At 36.6% G+C, this 26,964-nt stretch overlaps 2 protein-coding genes and 1 long non-coding RNA gene across 3 annotated transcripts in view; all 3 read left to right on the top strand.

Annotated features, from left to right (window-relative positions):
- Positions 1 to 1,377: 1,377 nt before the first annotated feature.
- Positions 1,378 to 5,421, top strand: ZBTB14 (zinc finger and BTB domain containing 14). The gene is made up of 2 exons (XM_035318521.1): positions 1,378 to 1,524; positions 2,044 to 5,421. Exons 1-2 carry the CDS (start codon positions 1,522 to 1,524, stop codon positions 3,385 to 3,387), a joined length of 1,347 nt encoding a protein of 448 aa, XP_035174412.1. The 5' UTR covers positions 1,378 to 1,521; the 3' UTR covers positions 3,388 to 5,421.
- A 2,415-nt stretch (positions 5,422 to 7,836) lies between these two features.
- Positions 7,837 to 17,120, top strand: LOC118162400. Its single transcript, XR_004748436.1, has 2 exons — positions 7,837 to 9,519; positions 15,339 to 17,120. It is a non-coding gene; the product is annotated as an uncharacterized LOC118162400 (long non-coding RNA).
- Positions 17,121 to 18,141: 1,021 nt separating this feature from the next.
- Positions 18,142 to 26,964, top strand: part of AKAIN1 (A-kinase anchor inhibitor 1) — a 20,814-nt gene continuing 11,991 nt past the window's right edge. The window contains exon 1 of the mRNA XM_035318563.1: positions 18,142 to 18,357. Coding sequence (XP_035174454.1) covers positions 18,342 to 18,357 — 16 coding nt within the window. The 5' untranslated portion in view covers positions 18,142 to 18,341. The remainder of the gene's footprint in view (positions 18,358 to 26,964) is intronic.

Genomic DNA, 26,964 nt, shown 5'->3' with positions numbered 1-26,964 from the left:
GGGGGGGGGTAGGGGGGGGAGGCCGGGAGCGCGGGCGGCGCCTTCCTGCCGCGGGTTCCTGTGAGGGATGGGCCCCGTCGGGAACCCGCCCGCGCCGCGTCCTCGGCGGCGGGTGCGCGGAGCGGGCGGGCACGGGCACGGCGCCGCGCCGATGGGCCGCACGGAGCGCCCGGCGCGGCTGAAGGGGGAGGAAGGCAGGCGGAGGGTGGCCCCGCCGCTTAGCTCCGGGCCCCGCAGCGCGGCCTTACGCGTGTGGCTCATCGGACTCAGCAGACCCGCGGCGAAGTTGCACGTTTCACAACGCAGGGTGGGATCGCTGCCCGGTTGTTAACGCTGACGCTGCTGCTGGTTCAGAAAGGAAGCCGTGCCTCACCCGGCCGGCAGCGAGCTCCCAGCAGACCCCGTTGGGATAGCCACTGGTCCTGCCCGCGTCGGTGCGGGGTTAATGCCGCCTCCTGGGGCGGCGGAGCCCAGGAAAACACACACAAGGTTTCTTGGTTTTGTGTATTTCAAATACCAGTACACTTCCTTCCCGGCTATCTCAGCATCTGGTTACATAGGACAACGAAAATAATTTTGGTTTTCCTCTTTTTTTTTTTTTTTTTTGACTTGTTTTCTTGTCGGTGGCACCACGTGCAGCAATGCCAGGCCCGCAAACACATTTGTAAGGTGCTGGCTGTTTCCACGCTGTGTTAAAACGCGGCAGCTGCGTACCTGCCAGCTGCTTCCGTTTCACGCGTGGTCAAAGAAAAATGAGGATAAGTGGGAGTTTAGGAGCCGAGCGCCCTGTAGCTGCAGGTGAGGTGAAGGAGGGAGGTGTTCGAACCAACTGTTAGATTACCCTCCTCTACAGTGCGTTTCCTGTCCCTACCACAAGTGGCTGCCAGTGGGAGACTGGGATTGAATGATGGAAACTCTGTATTTTTCACTATCCCTCTGCCATTCAAGTATCTCCATTGTTTCTTTGAAGATCTGGTGTCCGTGGTCTCTCTGCATCCATCTCTATTCATCCATCTGCAGCCCAACATGCCGTCCTTTGAGCTGCTTTGTCTGCTTGCCACTCTCTCCTGGGCTTGGTCAGCTCAGTAATTCGGCAGAATTCAGTCACTTAGTCTTTCTGATGGCTTAATAGTTTAACTGTGTTGATTCCTGTAGAAGTTTTTCTGTCTTTCAGCTCCAGTCCAAAGTAAGTAGCAAGAAAGCAGAGTCAGGGAAACGTAGAAGCCAGAGGAAAGTAAATGCCTAGTTCATGACACCAGTACTGTCAGATCAATTTACACACTGTCACTGGTAGGATCAATCTGAAAAACAGGGCATTTTAAGTGTATACAGGATCATTGTAAATAATGGAAAATACTGTGTTTTAACGCGCTAATTTAAAATAACTTATGGAATATATTTTATCATTTCTTAAAATGTTTCTATCTTTCTCTCTTTCAGGCTGAAGGTGGGCCATTGTAAGGGTTAATCATCTGTCAAATATTTAATAACCATTTGTTCAGAAAATTTCCTGCATTGTTCATGGTAAGGCATGAGGTATACTTGGTTATTATAAGGCAGGAGGTATATTCCGTATTTCACATTTTATTTTGCTGTGCTGACACGTTTAGAGTTTTTCCTATACCGTTTTCAGTATGAAGTTTTAGTTACAAGAATGACTTCGCCTGCAGTTGGATCACACATTTACAAGGAATCACAGCTTCACAGAGAAAGTTTTCAATTGTGGATGAGTGAATTAATATCTGAATAAATTATTAATGCAAAAAGTATCCTCTATAAGTAACTATGGGTCCTATAAGGTGTGTAATATAGGGAGAGATTTTTGTATTTGCAGTTACTTATTTATATTTACAATATTCTTCATATATTCAAAAATTTAAAAGAGGTTTAATAGTAATGTTTTTTTACTCTGAAAAGCTTTTCCTGGTTCTGTTAAGTTAAAAAATTTAGCTGGCAATTCTTTTGGAGTGTAAATGGCATCAGCTGTCGGGATTTTATGGTTTAAACTACTTTATTACAAAACCTTTCCTTGTTATTTTACAGGAGTTTTTCATCAGTATGTCTGAAACCATTAAGTACAATGATGATGATCACAAAACTGTGTTCCTGAAAACATTAAACGAACAACGTTTGGAAGGAGAATTCTGTGACATAGCTATTGTGGTTGAAGATGTTAAGTTCAGAGCACATAGGTGTGTGCTTGCTGCCTGCAGTACCTACTTCAAAAAGCTTTTCAAAAAACTAGAAGTCGATAGTTCATCAGTAATAGAAATAGATTTTCTTCGTTCTGATATTTTTGAGGAGGTTCTCAATTACATGTACACTGCAAAGATTTCTGTTAAGAAAGAGGATGTAAATTTGATGATGTCTTCAGGCCAGATTCTTGGTATTCGCTTTCTAGATAAACTCTGCACTCAGAAGCGTGATGTATCTAGTCCCGAAGAAAACACGCAGTCCAAGAACAAGTACTGTCTAAAAATAAACCGTCCTATTGGGGAACCTAACGATACCCAAGACGATGAGGTGGAAGAGATTGGAGATCACGATGACAGTCCATCCGATGTGACAGTGGAAGGAACTCCCCCCAGTCAGGAAGATGGAAAATCACCTACCACTACCCTGAGAGTTCAGGAGGCGATTCTGAAAGAGCTGGGAAGTGAAGAGGTTCGAAAAGTAAATTGCTATGGCCAAGAGGTAGAGCCCATGGAAACAACCGAATCAAAAGACTTAGGATCCCAAACCCCTCAGGCTTTGACATTTAATGATGGCATAAGTGAGGTGAAAGATGAACAGACACCAGGCTGGACGACAGCAGCTGGTGATATGAAGTTTGAATATTTGCTTTATGGTCACAGGGAACACATTGTATGTCAGGCTTGTGGTAAGACCTTTTCTGATGAAGCACGACTGAGAAAACATGAAAAGCTACACACTGCTGATAGACCATTTGTTTGTGAAATGTGTACAAAGGGCTTTACCACACAAGCTCATTTGAAAGAGCATCTGAAAATACACACAGGTTACAAGCCTTACAGTTGCGAGGTATGTGGAAAGTCTTTTATTCGGGCACCAGATTTAAAAAAGCATGAAAGAGTTCACAGTAACGAGAGGCCATTTGCATGCCATATGTGTGATAAAGCTTTCAAGCACAAGTCCCACCTCAAAGACCATGAAAGAAGACACCGAGGAGAGAAACCTTTTGTCTGCAGTTCCTGCACTAAAGCATTTGCTAAAGCATCTGATCTAAAAAGGCACGAGAACAATATGCACAGTGAAAGAAAACAAGTTACTACAGCCAATTCCATCCAGAGTGAAACAGAACAATTACAGGCAGCAGCTATGGCTGCTGAAGCAGAGCAGCAATTAGAAACTATAGCTTGTAGTTAAAAAAAAAAAAAAAAAACACAGAAAATTTATCAGAAATAATATAAGAAATTGAACAAAATCTATTGTTGGTATACATTTAGACTGATAATTATCTTTTCCAAAAAAAAAAAAAAACACAACTATTTTTAGAGGATTTGAATGCTACATAGGAACACAAAGAATTGCTTGGTTAGGTATTTTCAAATATTTCCGAGATGGGTATTCTTAGAATATAAAATAGTTTTGTTGTCGTTAGCAGTACAATGCACTAATACCTGATTTAATTTAAGAGTATGATCAAGTTCTCTATAAAAGAAGGATCGTCAGTGGCTGATGCTTTGTTTCATCCAGTATGGAATACTGCATATGGTATAGACATCCAAATCAGTGAGTTATGTTTTAAAATGCCGAGATCTCAGAACATAACAAACATGGAAAGGAAATACTTGTTTTTCATAGCTTTGAAGGTGCTATACCTACAGTTTTTGAGAAACAACCGTTGGTTCCCTAGGTTCTTTAATTCCTCCTTTTTTCACCAAAGGTAGGTGCTAGAGGTTGGTACCATAGAGTGTACTGGAGGGCTGTGATCAAATCAAAATTGCTTCTTATTCCACTCCCTCAAATATCCTCTCATTTTAGTTGAGGTGGCAAGTTTTATGGACTAGGAAGTACTTGCTTTCCTGAAAAAATGGCATTATTCACAGTGGTCCAGGCTGGCAAAGAAGAAGGGTCACTGCACTCACTAGTCCTTTCTGCTGTGGGGAAAAAGAGTCTGACTCGTTTGTTTCTATGTTCATTTTAGAAATGGCCCCAGGAGATGGGACGGAGCCACAAAGGAAAAAGAGTGCATCATGGAGAAGGAGATACTCTCCTTACTCGGGCCCATAGAAACGAGTTAAAGCTAATACAGCCTGAGGCTGTAGTTTTTATTATGCAGCTTTCACTTCACCTAACCTAGCACAGTTAAGGCAAAGGAGTATTTCTGGCAGCACAGGAGAATTAGGTGCACTGGTGAGTGACTGGGATTCACTGCCAGACCTCCAGAGTTTCAGAGCACAGCCATGGGCTATCGCATACCCGGCGGCAATGTTCAGACTGGGTTTTTATATCTTGTCACACCAGCTAATAGGTCCTGCTAAGGTTCAAAGCTTCCACCCTCTGGCACGCCACCTCTCAGCGAGAGGGAGACTTCAGTGGGTGATTTCAGTCATAACTGGTTCAGAATCAGTGTTCACTATTAGTCTGTTACTTAGAGTTGCCTGTTTTTTGTTTTTTTTTTGTTTGTTTTTTTTTTTTCCAGACGAGCTGAGGTAGATGCTGCTAATTTAACCGTTAACTCACAGAGTCAGCAAAATACGTAGTCTTTGGATTGCAGTCTGCTATGTGTAGTCAACAAGAGAAGACACAATAACAGTGATAATGTGATCCAAAGGGATTTTGAGCCTTTATTTTAAATTTGTAAATATTACAACTGTTGTCAACACTTCATTTGAAGTTGGAATGGGCAAACAATGCACTCTTGGGCACGTGGTTGGATAACATTGGTCATTTGCGAAACCTATAGCGTGTTGAAGTGTTAGACCAGGTTCTGGTAAGTTACTGCGTGGTAGATCACATTTTGCTTTTCTACATAGAAATGGAAAATAGCGTTTTTGGAACTGTTATATGAAACTTTGCTCATTGTTTTTGTTTGTTTGTTTTACAGTTTCATTTTATACATGTACCCATCAGGTTAAGCAATTATCTTAAAATGCCAATAATCGTTTGAAAGCTGGTCTGTAAATAAAACACGAAGTTAATATTTTAGAAAATGTAAACTTTGGACTTTTACCAATATATTTTTTTAAAATGTTGCTTCATTTTACATTCAGTAATATTAGTTTGTAAACAAACTATACATTTTGTATCTGTGCAACATCAGAGGATGTGTATTCATTGCATTTTATTGGTTCTCTTGAGGAACATGATAAATGACCATTGTTAAAATGTTTTATTGTGTATGATCACAGATAAAGATAGTAGGTCCAGAATGGGATCTACTTTTTTCTTTCTAAGTATAGTAGTCTTGCTATGTTTTCTTATCTTTTGTTCATTTTTTTCTTAGGTGATAAAATTGGGGTGGTTAAGTCTACATAAAACAAATCTGTTGTGAAAAGACTACAGAAGCATAAAAGGTGAAAAAAATTCTCTAGGTCTATTACAAAGAGTGCAAGAGGTAATGAACTTAAATTACATTTAGAATAGACATTACGAAAGATTTCTAAGGGGTAGAATAATGAATTATTAGTACAAAATTCCTGGAGAGGTGCTGAAATATCTGGTACTGGTGGTATTCAAGATCGGGTAGACAAACATCTTAGGAATGGTTTAAATATAGTTAATTCTACCTTGAAGCTGCAGGGTAAGCTCTACAACCTCTGAAGAGCCTCTTTAACTTTGGTGGTGTTTTTTGGAATGCTAGGGAAGTAATAAATGAACACTTGAATGGTAAGAGAGCTCAAGGCGTACAGAAGAAAACATCCCTCTGTCTGACGTGTGCACAAGCAATCAGGTTGTGAATTTGAAACTTACAGGAAAGCAGGAATGCATTGAAAGACAACCAGAAGTGTAATAACACTAGACTTTACATCAGAGTAGGTTTTGCTATCCTTTAAGCTTATACCTGTAAGAGGTATATAAGGTTACAGCTCTAAGGGTTGCAAGATGCTTGTAGCATTTTAAAATTGAGACAGACTGATATTTTATGTACTCTGATACAGCAGTATTCAGAAGCAGGAACAAATGTGGCAACATGTGTCTTGGGCATGGCATAAACACTTTACATGAGACTTGGCCTTAACACACTCTGCCATAGGAACAAATTAAATAAGAACAATGGAGTTACTCCCATGTCATAGGTTTCCAAAGGAGCGTAGACTCCTAGTTTAGTTCCTAGGCTTACTAGTTTTTACCTGCAAAGGAGTCAGAAAACCACTGTATTTTCCAGAGATCAACAACAACAGTATTGTTCATGAATGCTTAAGCCTCCCTTCCGCTCCCTTCCTACCTCCTCTCCTCCTCTTTTTTTTTTTCTTTTTTTTTCCTCCCCCTCCCCCCTCCCCCCCCCCCCCAAAATTCCCTTCCCCAAGACAGGGCTTAGAATAATTAAAAAAAAAAAATCAGTTTAAAGTTCCGGAAGAGGTCTTAGGAAGTAACCTCAGCTGTATGCTATTGGCAATGTATTTTAAGTTACTCCTGTTATGTGTATACCTTCTGAAGGGGTTGTAGCTTATGTACTATGGGGATCTGAGTGTGAACTGCATCTGAAGACATCACTGCTCCCAGCTTCTGGCTGAACCAAAAGATGCTACGTACAGGAGCAGATGTATGTCAGCTCAAAGCCACAGAGGTTTTCCAGCATGATAAATAGCTATGAGCTGGACTGATTGAGGAATGGGCAAAGTTTTATTTTTGTTTTTACAAGAATGATGATTTCTTTCAGAACTTACAAGAAAATAAATGAGATCCTGTTCAGTTAATGGGAATTTTTTTGACTTACTGGGACCAGACTAGCCTAATGTTCCTAACAAGGTCTGCAGACACAGGGACAGATTAGCTAACTAGTGTGAGTGCAAGAATGACAGAATGGTATAGAAACATGGATGGCTAGAATTACGTTAAATATGATACATATATATTTAATTAAGTAGCAAAAATAGCATGCATTGAATTAGTCCTAAATATACACTTCTCCATCTACTGTTTTGAAAACCAAGTCAGTAATGTCTTTCATATACAGAGGATAGCAAAAACTCTGGCTTATGCTGAAAGTCTGTCCATGTTACGGTGACATGTGGCCAAGTGGCTTCAACGGAACTCTCCATGTGTTAAGTATATAAATACCCATTTACATGTTCAAGGCTTATATATATATATACACACCTGTATGTATAATGCAACAACGTATCAGTTGATTTCTGGTGACCCAAATGGGTCTGTGTGATTGACACCAGTTGAGATGCTAACCCAAAGTCTCCTGAGTTGCAAAAAGATCCAAATGCTAAGGAAGTATACCAGTTTAATTAAGATTCTTTATGATTTAAAAGACTAAATAATCTACAGTGAAAAGAAATACTTGAATAAGAACTTTGCTATTCTGTGATTTTGACTGTGTGCTCTTAAAAACAAGTGTTCTCTAAAGACAAAAAGAACAAAGAGAACATATGAAAGAAGAATACCTTCCAGCCCTTCTCCACTCCCCAACCCGTCTTCTACAAACCCTTCTTACCAATATTTAAACAAACATTAGAAAATGAAGCACTTCACAGTTGAGTATTTGAGTTTTCATTTTCTGTTTTAATATTTGAAAAAACAGGTTTAGGTCAGAGATGAGATATTTAGAGGTTGTCATGTGAAAGAAAATGCCTCATGCTGATTTGAGTAGCAAAAATTTGAAGAGTTCAGCTTCTGTTTGTTCATGTAAGCTGCAAAATACTACTGAAAATTTTGCTATTTACCCAGTCTGCAGGGTTTTTGGAGATTTGGTCCCAATTTTCTAATTTAAATGTACTTTTAGGGCTGCCTTCATAATTCCAGTGAGTAAGGTTACTTAAATTAATAGAGTTGGTTGAGATATAGAATAAAATGTCAGATAATATCTAAGCTTAGAATGTATTTTTAGAGACAGATTATCTTTTCTTAAGTCTTTTATCAATTCAAGCACCCCTCTGTCGTACAGAAGCAGCGTATAGCTGAAATAAAGTAGTACATCTGCCACTAACAGCATATGATTTTTCTTAAAGTAAGCATTTACAAAGCAGTACAGAATAGTGTAATTCTACCTAGAATGTAAAGACAGTTTTAGAGAATTTTCATCTTTTTCAGTTAGTCCACAGTTCACAGTAGTATGCCCAGTAAGCCAGAAAAGTATCATTAAAAATTCCATTACAGCAGTTGGTCTGTCATGTGTCTTTATATAGATCTAAATTATAATAGCATTCATTTTAGAACAGACGGAGGACTTCCATGAAAAGATTTTGTTAAATATGTGTCATGAGAGTCGAGACATCTCTTCTCAGGAATGATTCTTAAGTGTAATACAAGGAATCTGAAATAATAGAAAAGCTAAAAATGGCGATTTATATAATATTGATATGTTGTTGGGTTTTTTAAAGTATTTCTCTCCACTGTCCTTTTATGTTTTCTTATTTGCAGACCCCAATCCTTTAGATATTTATAAAACTCTGAAAGTTTATGGACTTCAACAATTTCAATATGAACAGAAGAGCGCAGTCGTGTTGAGAGCTCTTTAAGATAGAAATAGACTTCTGAAGTATTTCTGATCCTCAATAATCTGTAGCTAAGTATCTAATTTTATACAGATAAATTTGAAAAACATGTAGATTGTCTGAATAAAGTTGTTCCAAGCCTAACCTATTTTGTTTATGGATATCAAAAGGCTTGGCCAACAGCACAAATGCTGTGTACTTGTGTACCAGATTCCTTCTAGGATAACCTATATATCCATATATGTATTTATATATGATGTATATGTATCTAAGATACATATCTATATTTAAAATTCTGTAGCTTTTGAAAGAATACAAAACCGAAAGTCATGAGTGATGCTAACAAGAGGTTGAAATTCTTACTGAAAAATTCCAAATGTATTTTCTTTTTCACAATATTGAGCCACTTTGGATAAATACAAGTGATAATAATCACATATTACATGCTATGCATGCATTTAGATTTAAAGCTGCATTTTAATGTAGAAGTAAAAGAAATCAATGGAAAGTGCCTTGAATATAGATGGTCTTCATGGAATCATAAAATTATAAAAATTATGAAGAATGATAATTTAAATTCTTCCATTTTAGGGAAAAATATTTTCTGATGCAAAATCATTCTGTTTAAAAAACAATAATAAAATAAAAGCACACTGCTTACTTTTGTAGATTTTGGGCCTCCTCCCAATGGGCTATTTATACATTTGAGTAATCTGTGTGTGCAAGCAAGTTAGCTGCAGGGAAGCTCAATTTTAGCTTTTCATTCTTCCCTAATAGAGATTTTTTATTTATTTATTTATTTTTCTTCAGGTTCACAGATACCACAGGCAGTGCTTATAAGAACAAACCCTTTTAGTGGCATTGCAATGTGCTCAGGCAAGAGGAGGTACTCGGACAAAAACATTATTTTCCTTCTGCTCTTGAAATTGGAAATGGAAATATACAAGATACTGTGAAACTTCAGGCAGGGGTTTCTCTTCAAGGGAAATTATCAATTATGCTATTTATTGCTATTTTGTACTTGTCAGAATCATTGTAGTTTACAAAGTAGAGTTTTCAGGACTGTATGTCTTATGAAGATGCTAGTTGGTTCTATTTTGCAAACAGTCAAAGCTTGTGAACGTGTTTCTGTTGTGTTTAAGGTTGCATGGGCAAAGTTAGGGAGAAGAGTTGGAGTAAAATCAAGTACATACTGTGAAAAAAATGTTCTCAAACTTGAATTTATTCAGCTCTAATACAAATTAAATTCAAATTTTTATTTACCGTTTATAGGGTTGGTTGTATTTAAGAACATTTTCCCTTGCTTAAGAAGTCATTCGCCTAAGATGATACTTTGTTTTGTTTTCATTACCTTAACTGCTATATTTAGAATCTGTGTACAGATATTTTTCCTGTGTGTGAAAGCCATGAAGTATCTTTTGATGGAGATCTATTGCAATAGAAGTATCTAGTTGTACTGACTGTCTTTACCTAAGCATTTTGTCCTGGTGCGTTTTTGTTGTTGTTGGTTTTTGTTTGGTCGTTTTTACTGGGGTATTCATAAGCTCATTATCATTCCCCTATTTCCTGTTACAAAATAATTAATTTTTTCTTGAATTCTGCCTAGGGCGTTAAGGAATGCTTTTCTCACATCCTGATAGACTTTGATCTGTTTACTTTGCAAAGAGGTAAAGTGAATAGAAAGTGGCTTATGCTATATGGAAAGACAGTTTGCAATGTGATATGATATTTCTCTATGTTTGTTTCAAAAATTAAGCATTGATTTTGATTTTTCTTTTTTCTATTATAAACCTTGTTTTTTTGTGTTTTTGTTGTTGTTGTTTTTTGAGAAGACAGTCTTCTAAAGGGATAGCAAGGCAGACTCTGTGGTAAATCTTAATTCTGTTGGAAGGGAGAGTTTTGTTCCTTCTCCCCTTCCAACTCCTAGAGGTGTCTGGTGAATTTCTGTGTCAGTGTAAGATAAGTGGTGAAGGTATTCAGACAGAAAAAGGAATGAGGGTAAACAGGAAGGAGCAGGACCACCTTCTCATTTCAGCTGTAGTGAAATGAGTGACAGCTCGCTCTGTCTTATATAGCCACCCTCTTATCTTGTCTGGACAAATCCCATTCCTAAATTATATTCTTTTTCCTCGTTTTTTTCTTGCTGAATTCTTTCCTTTTGAAGACTTTTCAGGACAGAGAGTTTCAAGTGAAGCTGCATGGTACTTCAGCTGTTTTTCTGGGTAGAATTTACTATGCCTAGAACTTTCATGGAACTAATATCATGCATATTATTTAATATGCTGTATACTCTGTGCCTTAAAGTAAGCTACTGGCTCTCCCCTTGAGTCCAAAGGCAATCTATACTCAATGTTCTTAAGTCATAGGAACAGGCCTAGCACTCTTTTTAACTCAAGTCTATTTATCTGTTCTACGTGATAACAGAGAGGTAATGCATGAAGCTGTAGGCTTCACATCCAAGCCAGAGGTAAATCATGAGATGTTTCCTTGTTTGCAAATTAAGGGAAAATCTTAAAGAAGGTCAGGGTTTCAGATCCATGGCAATTTCAGACAACCTGATTTAGGTTTGCTGCAATTTACTGTTGGGTCTGCAGCAGCACTTGTGGAATAATATCTTGGTGAACTTCTTTGTAGAGAGCTGAAGCACCCGAAAACTAAGAGCTCTTTTGAAGCTATTTTTTTTTAAGCTTGTTAGCTCCCTGAAGTGCAGCACCATGAACATGACTGCCCCATTGCTAGGGTCAGTGGAGGAACCACCCCAAGTTGCATGGACTTTGGCCATAGTGGGACTACCTTCTAGGACAGCACCTTTGAGTTTCACTTGCCATAGTAAAGCTTCAAATTGTTACTAAGAGGGGCAAGCATGTTCTCTCCTTTCCCCTGTAGCTGGTGCCTTTTGCACCCATTTCCTCCCTCTTGTTTGCCTTGTTTAATGACTTTTGGGGCTTTATGTTAAGGCAATTGAGTGAGTTTCTATAATAGAGCAATTCAGTGCTTCAGTGAGTTAGATTTAAGTTGGCCTACCTTGTTGAACCAGTACATTAGATTTGATTCAAGGTAAGTGGCAGGAGCACATAGCTAGTTAGGAGACAGAATGGAGCAGGATTTATCCAATTTTGGTACGACATTCAACACAAGCTGCTAAAATACAGCATTTGTTGCAAAGTGTTTGTGAGAGGCAACCAGACATCAGAAATACTGACATAAGTCCTGTGCAAAATCTACTGCTAGTAAACTTGAGAAATGTGTATGCTTCATTTCTTTCTTTCCTTTTGCTTGTTTTCTGATTATTTTTTTTTTTATTATATACATATATATATATATTTTTTTTGAGGGGGGGGTGGAATAGAATTTGGAAGTTTAAATTTTTTGGTTTTTGTTTTGTTACTATGTAGATTACTCTGAGTCCTGCTTGTCTCTCACCTAGTTATCCTACAAAGCATTGAATTGTGGCAAATTGCTCAGATTAAAGAGAAAAGAATAGTTAAAAAGACAGTAGACATTTAACTCACTGAAGGATAAAACTGTAAGCCCAAGAGGATGAAAAAATATTTTTTTTCAGCATTGATTAATTTTTACGAATTTTAGAAGTAAACAATATTCTCTAAGTCTATTTAGATCACTCTTAATGTGTAAAATTTATCAGTCTTTTTAGCTTTTGCAAATAATATAAACCAAGTCTACAGTTATGCACAGATACCATGTTTTATCAGGTGATACCGGCTGATTTCATGTAAAGAAATCAGACCTTTTTTTTTTTTTTTTTTTTTTTTTTCTGTCTTTCTAGTTTAGTCTTCTCTGTTAAACTTGAAGATTTTTTAATGAGTGATTTTTATTTCCTTCCAGGTACAGGTAAGTATGGATCCGTTTGAAGACCTGGCTATAAAAAGCATAGATACTTTTATATTTAAATTTGGTTCTTTGGATTAAAGAGTTTTAAATGTAATTCTTCAGTTGTGTAGCAGGTGCTGCAGAAGGCTTTCTTGTTCTAGAGTTGCCTTCTTTCAGTGAAAAGTTCTTACTCAGAAATTAGTTCTGTTCTCTGATATTTCTTACAATTTTCTGTGCTTTACTTTTAACAAGTCTTTTTTCCCCATCTGTAGTGCCAGCATTTAAATATTTTCTTTTTAAAAGATACCTTATTTTATATTACAGCTGTTACTGATTTTGTTATTTTACCCAGTAATATTTTACCTATCCATCCAGGAAAGTTTTCAAGTTTTCCAATACGATTTATAGCAATGACTCCTATTATATGCTTGCTCTTAAAACATAAAATAGAGTTTAAACCAGGATTTTGAGACTTAAACTTTGTAGCAGTGGTCTGAGTTTTCAGTCTTAAACCTTTTAGTAATTTACATGAAACCTTGTATTCCTGAAAAGCTGTAAGAACTCATTAAATGTTTCCATTAAAGTGAGACTTGATATTTTTTTAAAAAACAAATATATTCTAACTTTGTTTCTGGAATTAATCTTTGTTCTGGTATTTGATCTTAAATCAAATAAGGGAAAAAATTTGATTCATGTACTTCATATGTAGGATCAGCTATACCCTTGCTTTTATATGTCAGATTAGTAAGAGGTCTGAATATGATTAAGCTTGCTTATATGTCTACTAACAGGTAGTAGACCTAAATGCATGGCAACTATTAAAACCTACAGTTTGTGAAGTGCATGAAAGGCAAGTTTACTCATACTAGAGTTTGCCTTTCAGTCTGCAAAATTTGAAACTGAAATAAACCAGAAATTCTTATTTAAAAATGTCATAGCTTCCATTCTAAATACATGTCTGGTAAAACAGAAATGTTATAATTAAAGTTAACAATTATCAGTTTTAACAGAGTTAATAAATGTTTTCAATATGAAACTTAAGTTTAATCTTCCAATTCAGTCATTAACTTTTCTCGTATCCAGTTGTATGACTGTAAGTTTCCCATCATTGTAAGGACTGATTAAATGCAGTCAGAGGGCAGTCCGGATCTGATGGATGTGATAAATTCTGTTAGAGTAGTGATGTCGTACTATAGATATTTTTCAGTTGAGCATGGTTTTTTCTGTGTGAATCCTGCTAACTTCAGACTTTTGACACTCTACTGTTATGTCTTTCTTTTGTGTTACCTTATAATATCTTTTCTTTTGATGTTTACAAATGTAGTTTGAACAATCAGGCCAAATAAGTATACATTTTAATTTTTAGCTATGCATGATGGCTAAAATCCCATCTTTTTGGCTCTACAGAACAAGTTAGGAAACAGTGTTATATATTTAGTGTTTGTATGTTATGTTTCTGACCTTTAGCAGTTCAATACAGTTTCCCCTTCTGAACCAATCTAAGCTGTTTACTAACATGTTAAAATGGTTATTTTTACATTTACATATTAAATGTATTTTTGTTCTCTGAGTATTAAATTAAGCATGTAGTTTAACATTTAGGTTATTTGCATTTACTAAAATGTCATATTTGAATTTATCAAAGTCTAGTGAAATACTAGCAAATTTGATTTTTTTTTTCCATTTATTTTAAAGCTGCCTTTTTTCACTTTAGCTTTTTGACAGGAGTCATAAATGCTTTTTTTTTTTTTTCTTTTTTTTGTGTCTCTTCTTTTAGGTTTTTTAAAGACTCTTGCATATGCCTAATTTTATGACTTAAGGCAAGTTACAGACACCAACAAGTTGTGGTATGATCATAGTCTTAAACACCTTTAATACAAAAGAGAGGGATAAATGCAAAAGTAGTCAGTTTTATCCTAATGGACATGTTATACTGGTAAAACAGAAAAGGCTTGAAGATGAGAATTTTTCTAGGGCATACTCCCAACCTATCGTATGAGTCTTTAGAGTGGTGTAGAATGGTATGTCCTTGTCCCTGTCATGAGTTGTATGTGAGATCCTTTAAAGTCTCTTCCTATGTTTCACAGTGTCTCTGCTAGATCCATTAGCCTAGGACTTGACTGGACTGAATTCCTTGCTGTATAACATAATTCCAGTGTGATCTAAAGGCTCTGGTTTTTGGACTGTGATTCATTCATCTGTCTCAGTGGAGGGGCTGGTTGTCTACAAAGGTGTGGCAGGTGGGAGCAGCTGCTTACTTTGGCTTCATTGATTTTTCCGCTGTTGCATGTGTGGTGATGCTTGAGATGAATCATTCAGTCTCATATTTAGACCTTCTAAATTTATCTAGGTCTTTATTTCTTATTGGTTAGCTTTTGCTTTGGGTTCAGCTTCTCTATAATTTTCACTTCCATTTGTAACATAAAGATACCAATTTCTGATGGGACTGTTGGAAGATGAAATCATTAATGGGTGTGAAGCATTCAGATGATGTAATGGCAGCTGTGTATCACAGATTTCCTAGATGGAGAATCTAGGGAAGCTACAGAGATTCCCTAGATGGGTATGGGACTTTTTGGATCTCTTTACTTGCTGTGAGAAGTCCCGGTGTGGACTCATTTCTGTGATATTTAAATTAAGAAAAAAAAAAAAAAAAAAAAAGGTTAAACAGTATCGGTGTTTCTCCTAGACTCTAAAACATATCCATGTTTGTAAATCTTGAGCCTCTACTAATATGTAGTTTATCAAATTAATTAAGAAAAATGAATAGGCTAATGCATTGAAACTCTTATGGCCACATTTGTCTTTAAACTAATAGTGTTCACTTTCTCCTGTCTCTGAAAATGTTGCATGTTCTTGTTGCTGGCTTTTAAGGTCTTGTGTCTTGGGCCGCTGGAAGTCTGTGCATTGCTGTTCTTCTGGAGTACTCATGGAAAGGTAACTGGCTTTTTATTAATTCCTTTCTTTCAGGAGAATGATACTTCTACCTGTTTAGATTTTTCTCTTTTCCCTACTCTGTTTATTCCCTACATCTGTTTGGTAGAGACATATTAATCACAGAGGCATTAATTGTTCTAGTTTAAATCTAGGACACTGAACATTATGATCCACTCTGTACAAATTGTAATTTTAACACTTCAAATATTCATCTAAGTAATTTTAGATGCTTTTATAATTACATTATAATTAATGGTAAAGATATATACGATACTTTTCTCTGTGTTTTCATATTTTCTGTTTTCTGAAGGTGTTAAAAGAACAAGGTCATGTATTGTATTTTAATTATATAACCTCATTTTTAGCACTATGCTTCACTCTCAGGGGCTTTTTTGAGTAACTGAGCTTAACTGATGTTGTTTTCCACTGATCTGAAGATGAATGAGCATAATTATTAGTGCACTATTTGTTTTCATTATTGTGTTGCATTAACTGCACATTTTGCTTACTGCTGTCCCTTCCAAGATTTTATAAATTGGAGGAAAATTTTTCCTCCATCAGTATTTCATCTGAGGTGACAATTTACAACAGAACTGTGTGCTGTGCACCTATTTCAGTGATTTTTGTGCCGCTGAACCTGTGACCAAATGTGGAATTTGAAAACATTTTAGCTGAACGAAAAAAAAGAAGCCCAGTATATCATCTTTGCTTCAGTCAGAAAACATTAATTGCTGGTAGCTTTCAACTTGAGCAAGAAAAATTAAAGATTCTATAATAAAACATGCCTATTCCCAGTAATTCATTAGATTAAATGCAGATATCAGTTAAAGATGTGTGCGGAACGTTATGGCTAATGATCTGTATTCTTTTACCAAAAAGTTGTAGATTCAATTACAAAGTCAAAGATACCCTCAGAATATTTCAGGTGGGTTACAAACTTTTTGATCACTGAAACATACTTACTGTTTTTAATGTCTTTTAATATCTTTTTAGAAACTGTACCACCATAACCCACTGTCTTGGAAACACACCTAATTTCCTTTGAGGATGTATAAAATAGAAATTATAGATTTGATGTGTTTTTGTTTATTTTATTTTATTTTAGAGAAAAGTGGGTTAACATTTTTTTCCATGAAGACTGACTCTCCATTGAACACACGAGTGAAGTATACAGAGGCCATGTAACAGATACATCATAAAAAATACCAGTATGAATTTTCCTACAGTCTTTCCAAAAGTCCTGTTTTTCTAAAGATTATAGGGTACCTTTTGTCTTTCTCATAACAGAGCTGATTTTTTCCATCTGTATTTTATGTGGGCTACTTGTACTAGAATTTTTTCTAAGTTCATAGGTATGCTATTATTTCTCAGATTTAAGGTGGGTACAAACCAACAATAGATGAAAAAAGGGTTAGAATAAAGATTTTTAAAGGCAGCATACTTAAACAACACTATTTCTAAACAGTCAGAGTTAGAATCTTTGAGTTAGTTAATTGAGTTGCTTTCTGAGAGAAGTGAAATTGAATCTTTGAAATACGAGGCAGAAGAGAGGAACAAATGGCAATAACGAAGCTGAAAATGATAAAGGGAAGATCTTGTGAACATTCAGAAATCAGATACGAGAAATGGTATGTAAAGATAAATCTTGAAGGCCTTCTCAACCAGACATGATCTTATACGGTGTTCCAAACATAAATAAATAAATAAATAGAACTGTCACCACGTGATTAGCTTGACTTTGAAATTGATGCTATTCTTGAGTTCTCGCTGTAGTATATAGGCAGAATTATTTAAGCGAGTCAGGGCATTTCTATATCCATATTTTAAGAATAAGGACTTATTTGGATACCTAAATTATTCCAGATTTATTTGGAAAGCTGTGTGTGTATACAATGCTTGCTTGTGAAAATAACTAACTAGGTTTGTAGAAATCTGTAGATTATAAACATGTGACTGGAAAATGCATTGCATATCGCAAAAATTTACATGCCAATTTACCAACTAAAAATGTCGTTTTAATCTGTTTTTCTCTAATCTGCCGTGGTTAATCAATGTTTTTCAAATTACCTCTTTCAGGTGTAGGGTTGAACAGAACAGTTAATTCCTCTGAATTTTGTCCCATCTGACTGTTGTCAATGCTTCCTACTGTTGTGGAAGTTCTGGGACCCCATGAAACCTGAGCATTGGTTTTACAAATAAAAGCAAATTAAAGGTGAAACAAAAAAGTTGTGAATATTTTTAAAGTTTTGTCATTTCACACTGTTAGCCCTCCTCCTCTTTACATAGTTATTCATTTATTTATTTACCTTTTTGCCGTGATGTCGTGTTTTATATTTTGGAACATTACTGTTCCCTCATAATTCAAAGTGCTTCTGTCACTAGAGCTGTGTTAATAGGCCTGCAAAATCACGGTATAAATTCCTCAGCATTTAAACCTTTGAGAGCTACAATGCCGTGACACAGTGCAGCGTCGCTGGAGCCTATTAGCAAGGCTGCTAGCTTGTGGTGAAAGCAGCGCGTCCCGAAATGTCAGGCAGCGGGGCTGGTGCCGAAAGGTAATTAGGAGCAATTAGCCGGTCTCCCTGCTGGGCAGACCTCTATTACCTTTCTCTCCCTTCCCGCTTCTGTCGCTGCGGGGCAGCGAGTTGTGGCAGCGGTGTTGCTCTGAGTGTGCGTGTGTGTGTGCGTGTGTGTGTGTGTGCGTGTCCGTCCGTGCGGGCGGCGGAGGCGCCCCGGCCCCCTCCCCGCCCCGCCGCATTGTGGAGGGAGGGACCGCGGCCCGCAGCCGCCTCCGCCGCCGTGCGGGGCCGGGAGCTGTCCGCGGTGCTGAGCGGTGCGGGGCCGGGAGCTGTCCGCGGTGCTGAGCGGCGCTGTCGCTGTCCGTGGTGCTGAGCGGCGCGGCCGCTGTCCGAGGTGCTGACGGTGCGGGGTGGCAGCACCATGGTGTTTGCTCCAGGTAAGGGCAGCCGTTTCCCGCGCCCGTTTTGGGGGAGAGCAGTGGGAAGGCCCCGATCGTGCGGGAGAGGCTACCTAGGGGTCTGCAGAGGAGGGGGCAGCAGCCGAACTAGCCCTGCTGCTGGGCAGAGGCAGGCGGTCTCAAAGGGAGGCGCTCGGCTGTGCAGACAGAGGTTGTGAGGGTCACCCCTGTGGTTCCAGTCAGGGACGGGAGTGTTACTTGTGCAAGTGCGCAGGGAGCTGTGCACACCAGACTGCACCGAAGAAGGGGCAGGAATGGAAATGTTGCCTCACAGTGCCTGGGTAGTGGGTCCACCCACGCTGGCAGCTGTGAATAAAACAAGCTTCAAAGCTGATGGAGCTATTTTACAAAATTCCACCCTCCCCCCCCCCACCCCTCCCCTTATTTTTTTGAAGGAAAAAAAAAAATTTTTTTTGGGGGTTTTTTTTTTTTTTTTTTTTTTTTCCCTCTGTTTCTACTCCAGCAGGAGTATAGATATAGTAGACCATTGAGAAGCTGCAGAGAAGCTGCATTGGACTTAGTACATTCTGCTTGGAAATAGGCAATTTGTTGTTCAGAAAGGCCCAGGAGCTCTAGGTTACTAAAGTCATTCTGTAGTGAAATAATTTGCAATTGACTTCTTTAAAATTGTGTAACTGTCAGTAAAATAATGGGTCAACAGAAAAGGTAAAGTGAAGCAACTTGATAATGAAGAACTATTAACACCTTTCTTTTGCAAAGCTTACAGACGTTTTGTTTTTCTTTGAAATTCTATGTCCAGTCTTAGAAGCGGTAAAAATCCAAAGCCTTTACACCCTCATTACAAAAGCAGTCCTGGAGGTTCACTTTTCTAACTCAACAACTGAAACTAAAGTTTTGAGAGATTAATATCCCTTTTGAACAATCAGAAGTTCATTTTGTCTCTCAGACTGCCTGGTTGCAGGCTAATTTTATACTTTCCAACACAGTCTGTCCTGAAATTGGGATCACGTTGTTTATCTCAATAGAACCAGCCACTGTTCTTTTGTAGTACACTTTTCAGTATTAAGGGTTCTCTTCTGAACTCCTTTTATCTGTCAGTTTGTCACCATTAACAGTACTCATTTTTGAAATGTGCCATGGGACCAGAGTACTGCAGGATGAGATTACCTCTGAAATAATGAAAACACATGCTTTTTTCCCAAAAGACTGACAATGAACAAAACCCAAATCTCATTAATAACTACATAAATTGTTCTTTTCACAACTCTAATCCATAAAGAAAAAAAAAAAATCTGTCCTGTATAATCGTTCTTTTTCAGTCTGCTTTTACATAAAACAAACAAACAAACAAACAAAAAACCTTGGCTTCCTTGCAAATGTCATAATATGCATAGGGGAACTAAATATGTAGAAGAGGTAGAAGAGATGATAAAACAGAAGGCTTTGACACTTTTATTTTGCATTCAGTAAGCCCTGTTTTTTTTTCTTCTTCTTCTTTGTTTGCTTGTTTGTTTGTTTGTTTTGATTGCTTTTCCTCACTGCAAATCAGCCCTCCTGCCCTGACATTATCTCTTCTGTGGATGTATAAGATGTGTACGTATATTTAAATCAGGGTTTCATACATCCTTAGTATTTTTATAGTAGCCATAGTTATGGCTACATGACATAGGAATTCTATGCACTCACTTACTAAGAAGCTGAATTTTGTTTTCTTGGTTCAACTTATGATTTTATCTCATTGTGATGAATGACCTGATTTTCACTTTCATGTATATGTTTTTTTTTTTTTTTTTTTTTTTTTGGGGGGGGGGGGGGGTGGGGGGGGGTGTGTCTATTTATAAATGGTTATATGTTACAACTTTTAGGCTTAAAAAGATAAACATTCCTCCAGAAGGGGAAAAAACAAAGACATGTGCATACACTCACACACAAACAAAACAAACTAAAAATACTATTCCAGGAAAAAAATAATATAACTTGTTAAGCTGAAGACAAAGCTAAGATTTTGAATATCAATAACATGAAGTTCTGAGTTATTGCAGGGCACTGATTTAACGTTATGTTTAAAAACTGTTAATTAGAAGAAACCTACTAAGTTTAAATACACTTTTTATTTTATTTTAAAGTGAAAACAACTGTCTGTGGATTGCAATTAAAAAGCATCTCAAAAAAAAAAAAAAAAAGGCTTAAGGGCTTGGGTATTATTGAGCCAGATATGTCAAAATTGTTACACAAAGGCCGGTATTTGTTTTTACAAAAGAAGAGTGGACTTTATGGCTCATTATGGCTTATTCTCATCAGTTTGTTGTTGTTTATAGCTATGCACAAGCTAGTCTTCATATGTGAACTTTCTTCACACCAAATTTTAATTAACTTTGAGTCTTGACTTAAATGTCTGTACAAGCTGCCAGGAAAAAAAAAAAAAAAAAAAAAGGAACTGAGAAAAGGACATTTTTCCTTATACGATTTAATCTGACTGGGGCTTCATTGCACTTTTTTTTGCAGGTTGACTAATGATAGACTGGTACATATGAAACACAATGCCAACTCTATGAGATGTCTGGGAATTCCTTCTACCTAGTGGATTCCCACATGACGAAACTGTTTATAATGCTACCCTAACAATAAAGGATGATCCATGTAATGGAAATGTGGACCAACTACTACATTGCAAAGTTTAGCTTGTTTAACTGTCCTGAATTGAACTACTTTAGGCGGCCTGAGAAGCAGACAAGAAAATGTTCCTGATCATCGAATGTAAGGATGGAGGAAAGCATGGGACTGCAGTAGAGAAACATGCAATTTCAAGTTTTTGGATTAGGCCATAAAGAAAAGAGAAGTCATTTCTGAAGTGACAGATTTTATTAGGAGACTTTGGATTTTAGACTTAAAACAACAACAACCCAAACAACAACAAAGCAACAACAAAAAAGCACTGTCAGATTATCTTACAAAAGGTTGATATTTGTAAATGATTCCACAGCTTAAATATCGAACATTATAAGGTAATGAATGAAGAATTATTAAAATATTTCTTTGTTCTGAAGCATCATCAAAAATTATGAAAATATTATTTTAGAATGCAGCAAGGAAGTCTTATCATTAGTTTAGAAAGTAGTGATCACTTCCAATATCAATAATCTATCGATAATATTTGTATTTTTGTTTTTAATTGAATCTTTATGATTCAACAACAATTAGAAATGTTCCTAATCAACATCATACTACTTTCTTTGCCAATTCTTTTGGTTCCTTCTCTCCAAAAATGGTCTTTAGCACATTCAATGCTAATTTGCAGCCACAAAACTTTTGATGTGTAAAGGTAAAATAAAATAAACTTTTTTTTTTTTTTTTTTCTGATGCAATTTTGCACATGAATCATTCAAACACTTATGCCTTAAACCTCTGTCCTCTGTGTATCTGCATTGATGTAGCACAAAGATGGCCTGCATTTTCAAAACTAGCTGGGGAATAAAGTTAGTAATTTGTTAAAATTGTATGTTTCCTAATGGGTTTCCTAAGCAAATTTCTCATTAGAATATCATTTAAGTGATTATTTTAGGATATGTTGAGAATTTTACTCTACAACATAAGACCACAATATACTACCAAGTTAGTCTAATTGTAACCCATTATTGTTTCACTGAGTCAGCACCATACTATTCTGTGTTTAAATAAGAATTTTTATTCTTTAGTAAATAATCTTTATTATTATTATTATTTTAGAAGAGTCAATTTTGATCTGAATATGTAAAGAAAATTGCAAAATTTACAATGGTAGTTTGTTTCATTGTCTGAACACTCTCATCCTTTAAAGCTTAAAGCTTTTATCTGTTTTGAATTGTGTGATTCCATCTTTCAGGTGACTCCAATCCCAAAAGGAAGAGGAGGCAATAGAATTTTTTATTATTATTTTTTTTAATCAATGTTGTTGTGTAAAAAAAGATGTGTGAAAATGCTTAAAGATAGTTAGACATTAGAGAAGTCAGAATATTCACTGCTCAGCACCTTTCTCTTATGACAGCAACTCCAACAGCTTTTCAAATAGTTTTTTCAGCTGCACAGCTGTTTGTAACATTTTTAAGCTAGGGACAGTATAACAGACTTGCATAATGACACTGGAGATCAGAAGCGCATCCTGTACCAAACATTTTAAGAATCTCATTAAACTGCAATTGAAGACGTAGCAGCTGCACACTGAAACAGATGTGCTTACTTGTCTGAATAGTCCTGATCTTCTCAAGTGGAAAATCTGGGAAAGCTACAACCTGTTGTATTGTGGGATGCGAAGCCATGAAATTTCTTGATATCTTTTTTTTTTTTTTTTTTTTTTTTTTGATATAACAGTAGAGATACTGTGGAGAGCTCTGTCCACAATGCACAGATCAAAATACTATTGAGGGACATAATGAATGGGAAGATTACTACCAATAACTTTACTTTTCTGAAGATAAACTGTTGTGGAATATCTCCAGTGTTTGTGCCAAGTAAGGTACTCTGGCACTGTCACTTATGAGCTTTCTTTCATCCATGTGAACAATTGCAGGACAGCAGGGCACAGTCTATTTCCCTGTTGTGCTGCGTTCTGCTAATGGTCTAAATTCTGTGTAGAAAAACAAATGAAACCCACCTTAATATAAGATTAAACTGTATATACATATAGGATTCCTTCTCATTATCTTAGTGTTTGCAAAGTCCATGTCACAGACATAAATTGCAGGCTACAGTTAAGACCATTTTGCATATGTCATGCAGTTTGATATAATGGTTTTCTTGTCCAGAATTTGTGATGGCTGGTAGTAAAGTTGGTAGTGAGTATGCAGGCCAGTTCAACCAAAAAATATCTGAATATATTTGCAGTTAAGAGCTCTCAACCATACTTCAAAATGATTGTCACCTGGTAGGGAGAAATCATACAGGAGGAACTTTCTTGTTCTCTTTCACTGAAGAAAAAAAATGTTCTGTGTTTGCATCTCCTCAGTGATGCATTGATCTTTCCCCTGATGTGAAACTCCACTAGTAGGTCTCATTAGTGAGATGTACTAGTGAGATGTAACAGTACTAGAAATAATATTACTTTAAGGTAATCAACACAGTGTTAAAAAATAGCACAGAATTTACTTTTTCAAATCATTTGTAACAGAAATGAAGGCTTAAGCAAGTGGGGACGGCACCTTTCACTTCCAGATCACTGGGTTGAATCCTATTCAGATTTGCTGTGAAAAGAATTCAGTCTTCACAGTGTTTGTGTAGTGACTTATATCAAATAAATAGTTCATTGCTGGGGGTTTGTGTCAAGTTGTACAGTCATTATTAACATCCTTACTAGCACTATATATGTTCTCCATGTATTGATCAGGAAAGTCAAATAATGAGCGCACAAATTGAATGAATTACATTGACCTGCTAAGCTTATCCCTCCAAATCGTTATTCTTCTAGATGAATTGCTCTGTAGTTATAGACATAAATAATATGATTCTAATCTTATAAGCTTTAACATGACAACACAAATTAGATAGACAATGTAAAATACATTGAAAGGCAGATTTATTCCTATAATTTCTATCTTGTCCATTAAGGATTCTATTAAGGGCACAACCTATTACATTATGTTTACAAATATAAAGTTAAGCAAAATTTACTTTCATGCAATGTATTAGTAATTTATTTATAGGCTTTCTGAAATTATCTGAGTACTGGTTACCCATTTGCTGTTATGTTCTTTCAATAATAGTTCGCAAGCTCCTATAGAAAAAGATGTATTATTATTTAAGGGATTGCAATTGGAGCAGAATCTTTACTGATGTTAACAGAAATGAAAGGCTGACCTGAATAGCTGTAAAATGCTTCAGGATCATTTAGAATGCCTTGCCAGGGAAGTCAAGGCAGGTGAGCTCTGTGCTGCTGTCATCCAATCCTACAAATGCCTGTAGTCATGTTGTCAGAAGATGCTGTATTCCTTCTTCAAGAGAGTCAGAAACTTTCTGCCTGAAGAAGTAAGTTGAACCACTTCTATGCAGATATTTCTCTAATGGTAAGACAAAAGTAATCTGTAGATTGTTTACATTTGTTTCACTTTGTAGTACACGTATTTGATATAATGGCACGGTATTTTCTTACTTTGATCAGAAAATCCTCTCACTATTTGTCAGTATGGAGGGGGTAAGTGCCCATTACTAATTTGATAAATAATCACAGATTAACATTATCTTCTCCATGGCAGTAAATCTGCTTAATAGAGTGGAAAATATTTCTCTTGGAGGTTAGAATTAGATCCAAGAGTGGAATACAGCATTCCAAGGCATCCAGTCTCTTGCAACACTTATAAACAGGGACTTTGACAAGATTACAACTGTGAAAAACCTCTGGTTTTTTTACTCTTTGAAGGTGCATTCTATATTTACATAGTCTTTGATTCATTTTCTCTTGTGACTTTGCATATATGCATACATAAATACACATACATATAAACCCAGCCTCTATTATTAATAACATTAATAAATAAAGCTTTCAAACTCTGCTCACATTCTAAAATAAGCAAGGCTCTTTTCCTGTACTCTTTTGTGTTTGTGCAAATTTAATGTTTGTTTGTTTGTTTGTTTTTCTTATTTTATTTATTTATATATTTTTAAGAGACAAAGAAGGGCTCTTCTTCAGCTGAGGCTTAACTAGCCAATTCCTGAAATTAGACTCTGAATATTCTGATATAAATTGAAACTTATCCAAAATCTAACAGAATGTTATCACTGATTTGCTGGCTTATGACAAGTTACATAACCTTTTCCTTACTTTATTTACTTTACTTTACTTTACTTTATTTTACTTTTTTTTTTTTTTTTTAAATCCCATTCAGACATCACAAATTTTAATTAAGTTCTACGTAGCTAAATATCAAATTATGCAAGATATTGCAGAAATGTGAACAGCTAGCAAAATAAACCATTAGTAGTGGAGCATGGGGCATTTGAAAGATTTCCTTTCCCCTATTGTACACAGTGGTGGATAGCAAAAACCTTCTAAGACCTAGGAAAGCTATGCATTTCAGTGGTAATTTGTGTGAGCCCACCACTGATATTTTTAGTATAGATACAGAAGATTTAAATGTTATCTTATTTCTGTGTCAGGTATTTTTTTTTTTCTTGACTAGGAACTTCTGAGCACCTAAGCAGTAGAAAATAGAAGGCAGAGGGAGTTTAATGGCACATGAGCCACCTGTATCTGTGCCATTGGACTTCTCCTTCCCTAGGACAAGTACAGCCATTGATGCATAGATATTTCTCACTTCAGTATTTGAAGTATGTTCCCTAAAGAAATAGCAAAATTGTGCAGATGAAGAGAATTTAAGTTTTTCATTAAGGTTGGAGCAGCTGGTCCCAGATGTTCTCTAGGAAATAACTTAATTTTAATAAATTAAACTCTACTTTAGGAGTAAACAACCACCACCACAACAAAATCTTCATTGTTTAGTGTTACTCTATAGTGTTAAATCTGGATTTATTTATTTATTTATTTATTGAATTCTGGGACCAAAATAAGAATATCACACTCATAGTTTTATGTATAGCAGAATATATTCAGTGACTACTACCTTGAACTACATCCAGTCTTCAAAGCTGAGAAGACATAGTCCTTAAACAATGAAATCATTATTATTCATGAAAATGTGTAGAAAACGTATAAATTGAAGTATGGCAATAAATCCTAGAAAACACATTGAAAATACATGCTTAGAATAGATAAAGCATCTGTAGATCTGATCAACTTCTAAAGTTGGAAGCTTCATTTTGGCTGGCATATTTCAAATAGTATGAAATAACTCACAGTGAAATTTAAAAATAATTTTCATATAGGAAAAAAAAAAGCAATGGTATTTATACATATTTTCTCTTAAAGAGAAAAACTCAGTGGATAAAAAATATGAACAAGCTTGGATATCTCTGATGTCTGGATGAAAAAAGAGACTAGTATTAATCTGGAGATATCATTTTGTGCTTTGGAACAGTCTTATCTGCATTTCTGGTCTTCTCTTTCCCCTTTCCAACACTCCTAGATTTCTGTTCAAACCAAGATTTTTCCTGCTTCATTCTTATGCTTTTTTGTGTACCCAAAGCAGTCTGTGCTGGCCCTCTTCCTGATGCAGAATTCCTCTTCCATGATGGCTGAACAGCAGTAGCTAAGTACTGAGGTTAGGTTAGAAAATAGAACTTAACTGTGACTTTTCTAGTGAAAGTAAATGAGTGTTAAAATCTCCCAAGCATTGCAGATTAGGGAACAGGGAAAACATGGCAGTCCTACCTGAAAGTACTTTTAGTGTTTCTGATACCTTCGCTTTACTTCCTCCTTCCTCAAGGAATCAGAGCAACTGAGTGTTGCCCTTAGATATTTGATAGCTGGAACTCACAAGGTTCCAGTTTTGGGCATGAGAAACTGTACTCGACTGAACAATAATACAGTGAAGAGTTCACGATTCTCCTCTCGTCTCCTCTCGTCTCCTCTCGTCTCCTCTCCTCTCGTCTCCTCTCGTCTCCTCTCGTCTCCTCTCCTCTCGTCTCCTCTCCTCTCCTCTCCTCTCCTCTCCTCTCCTCTCCTCTCCTCTCCTCTCCTCTCCTCTCCTCTCCGCTCCA

The sequence above is a fragment of the Oxyura jamaicensis genome, chromosome 2 (genome assembly GCF_011077185.1).
Source record: "Oxyura jamaicensis isolate SHBP4307 breed ruddy duck chromosome 2, BPBGC_Ojam_1.0, whole genome shotgun sequence".
NCBI lineage: Eukaryota > Metazoa > Chordata > Aves > Anseriformes > Anatidae > Oxyura > Oxyura jamaicensis.
The sequence above is the reverse complement of the archived record's forward strand: the minus strand, read 5'-3'. Positions and strand labels throughout refer to the sequence as shown.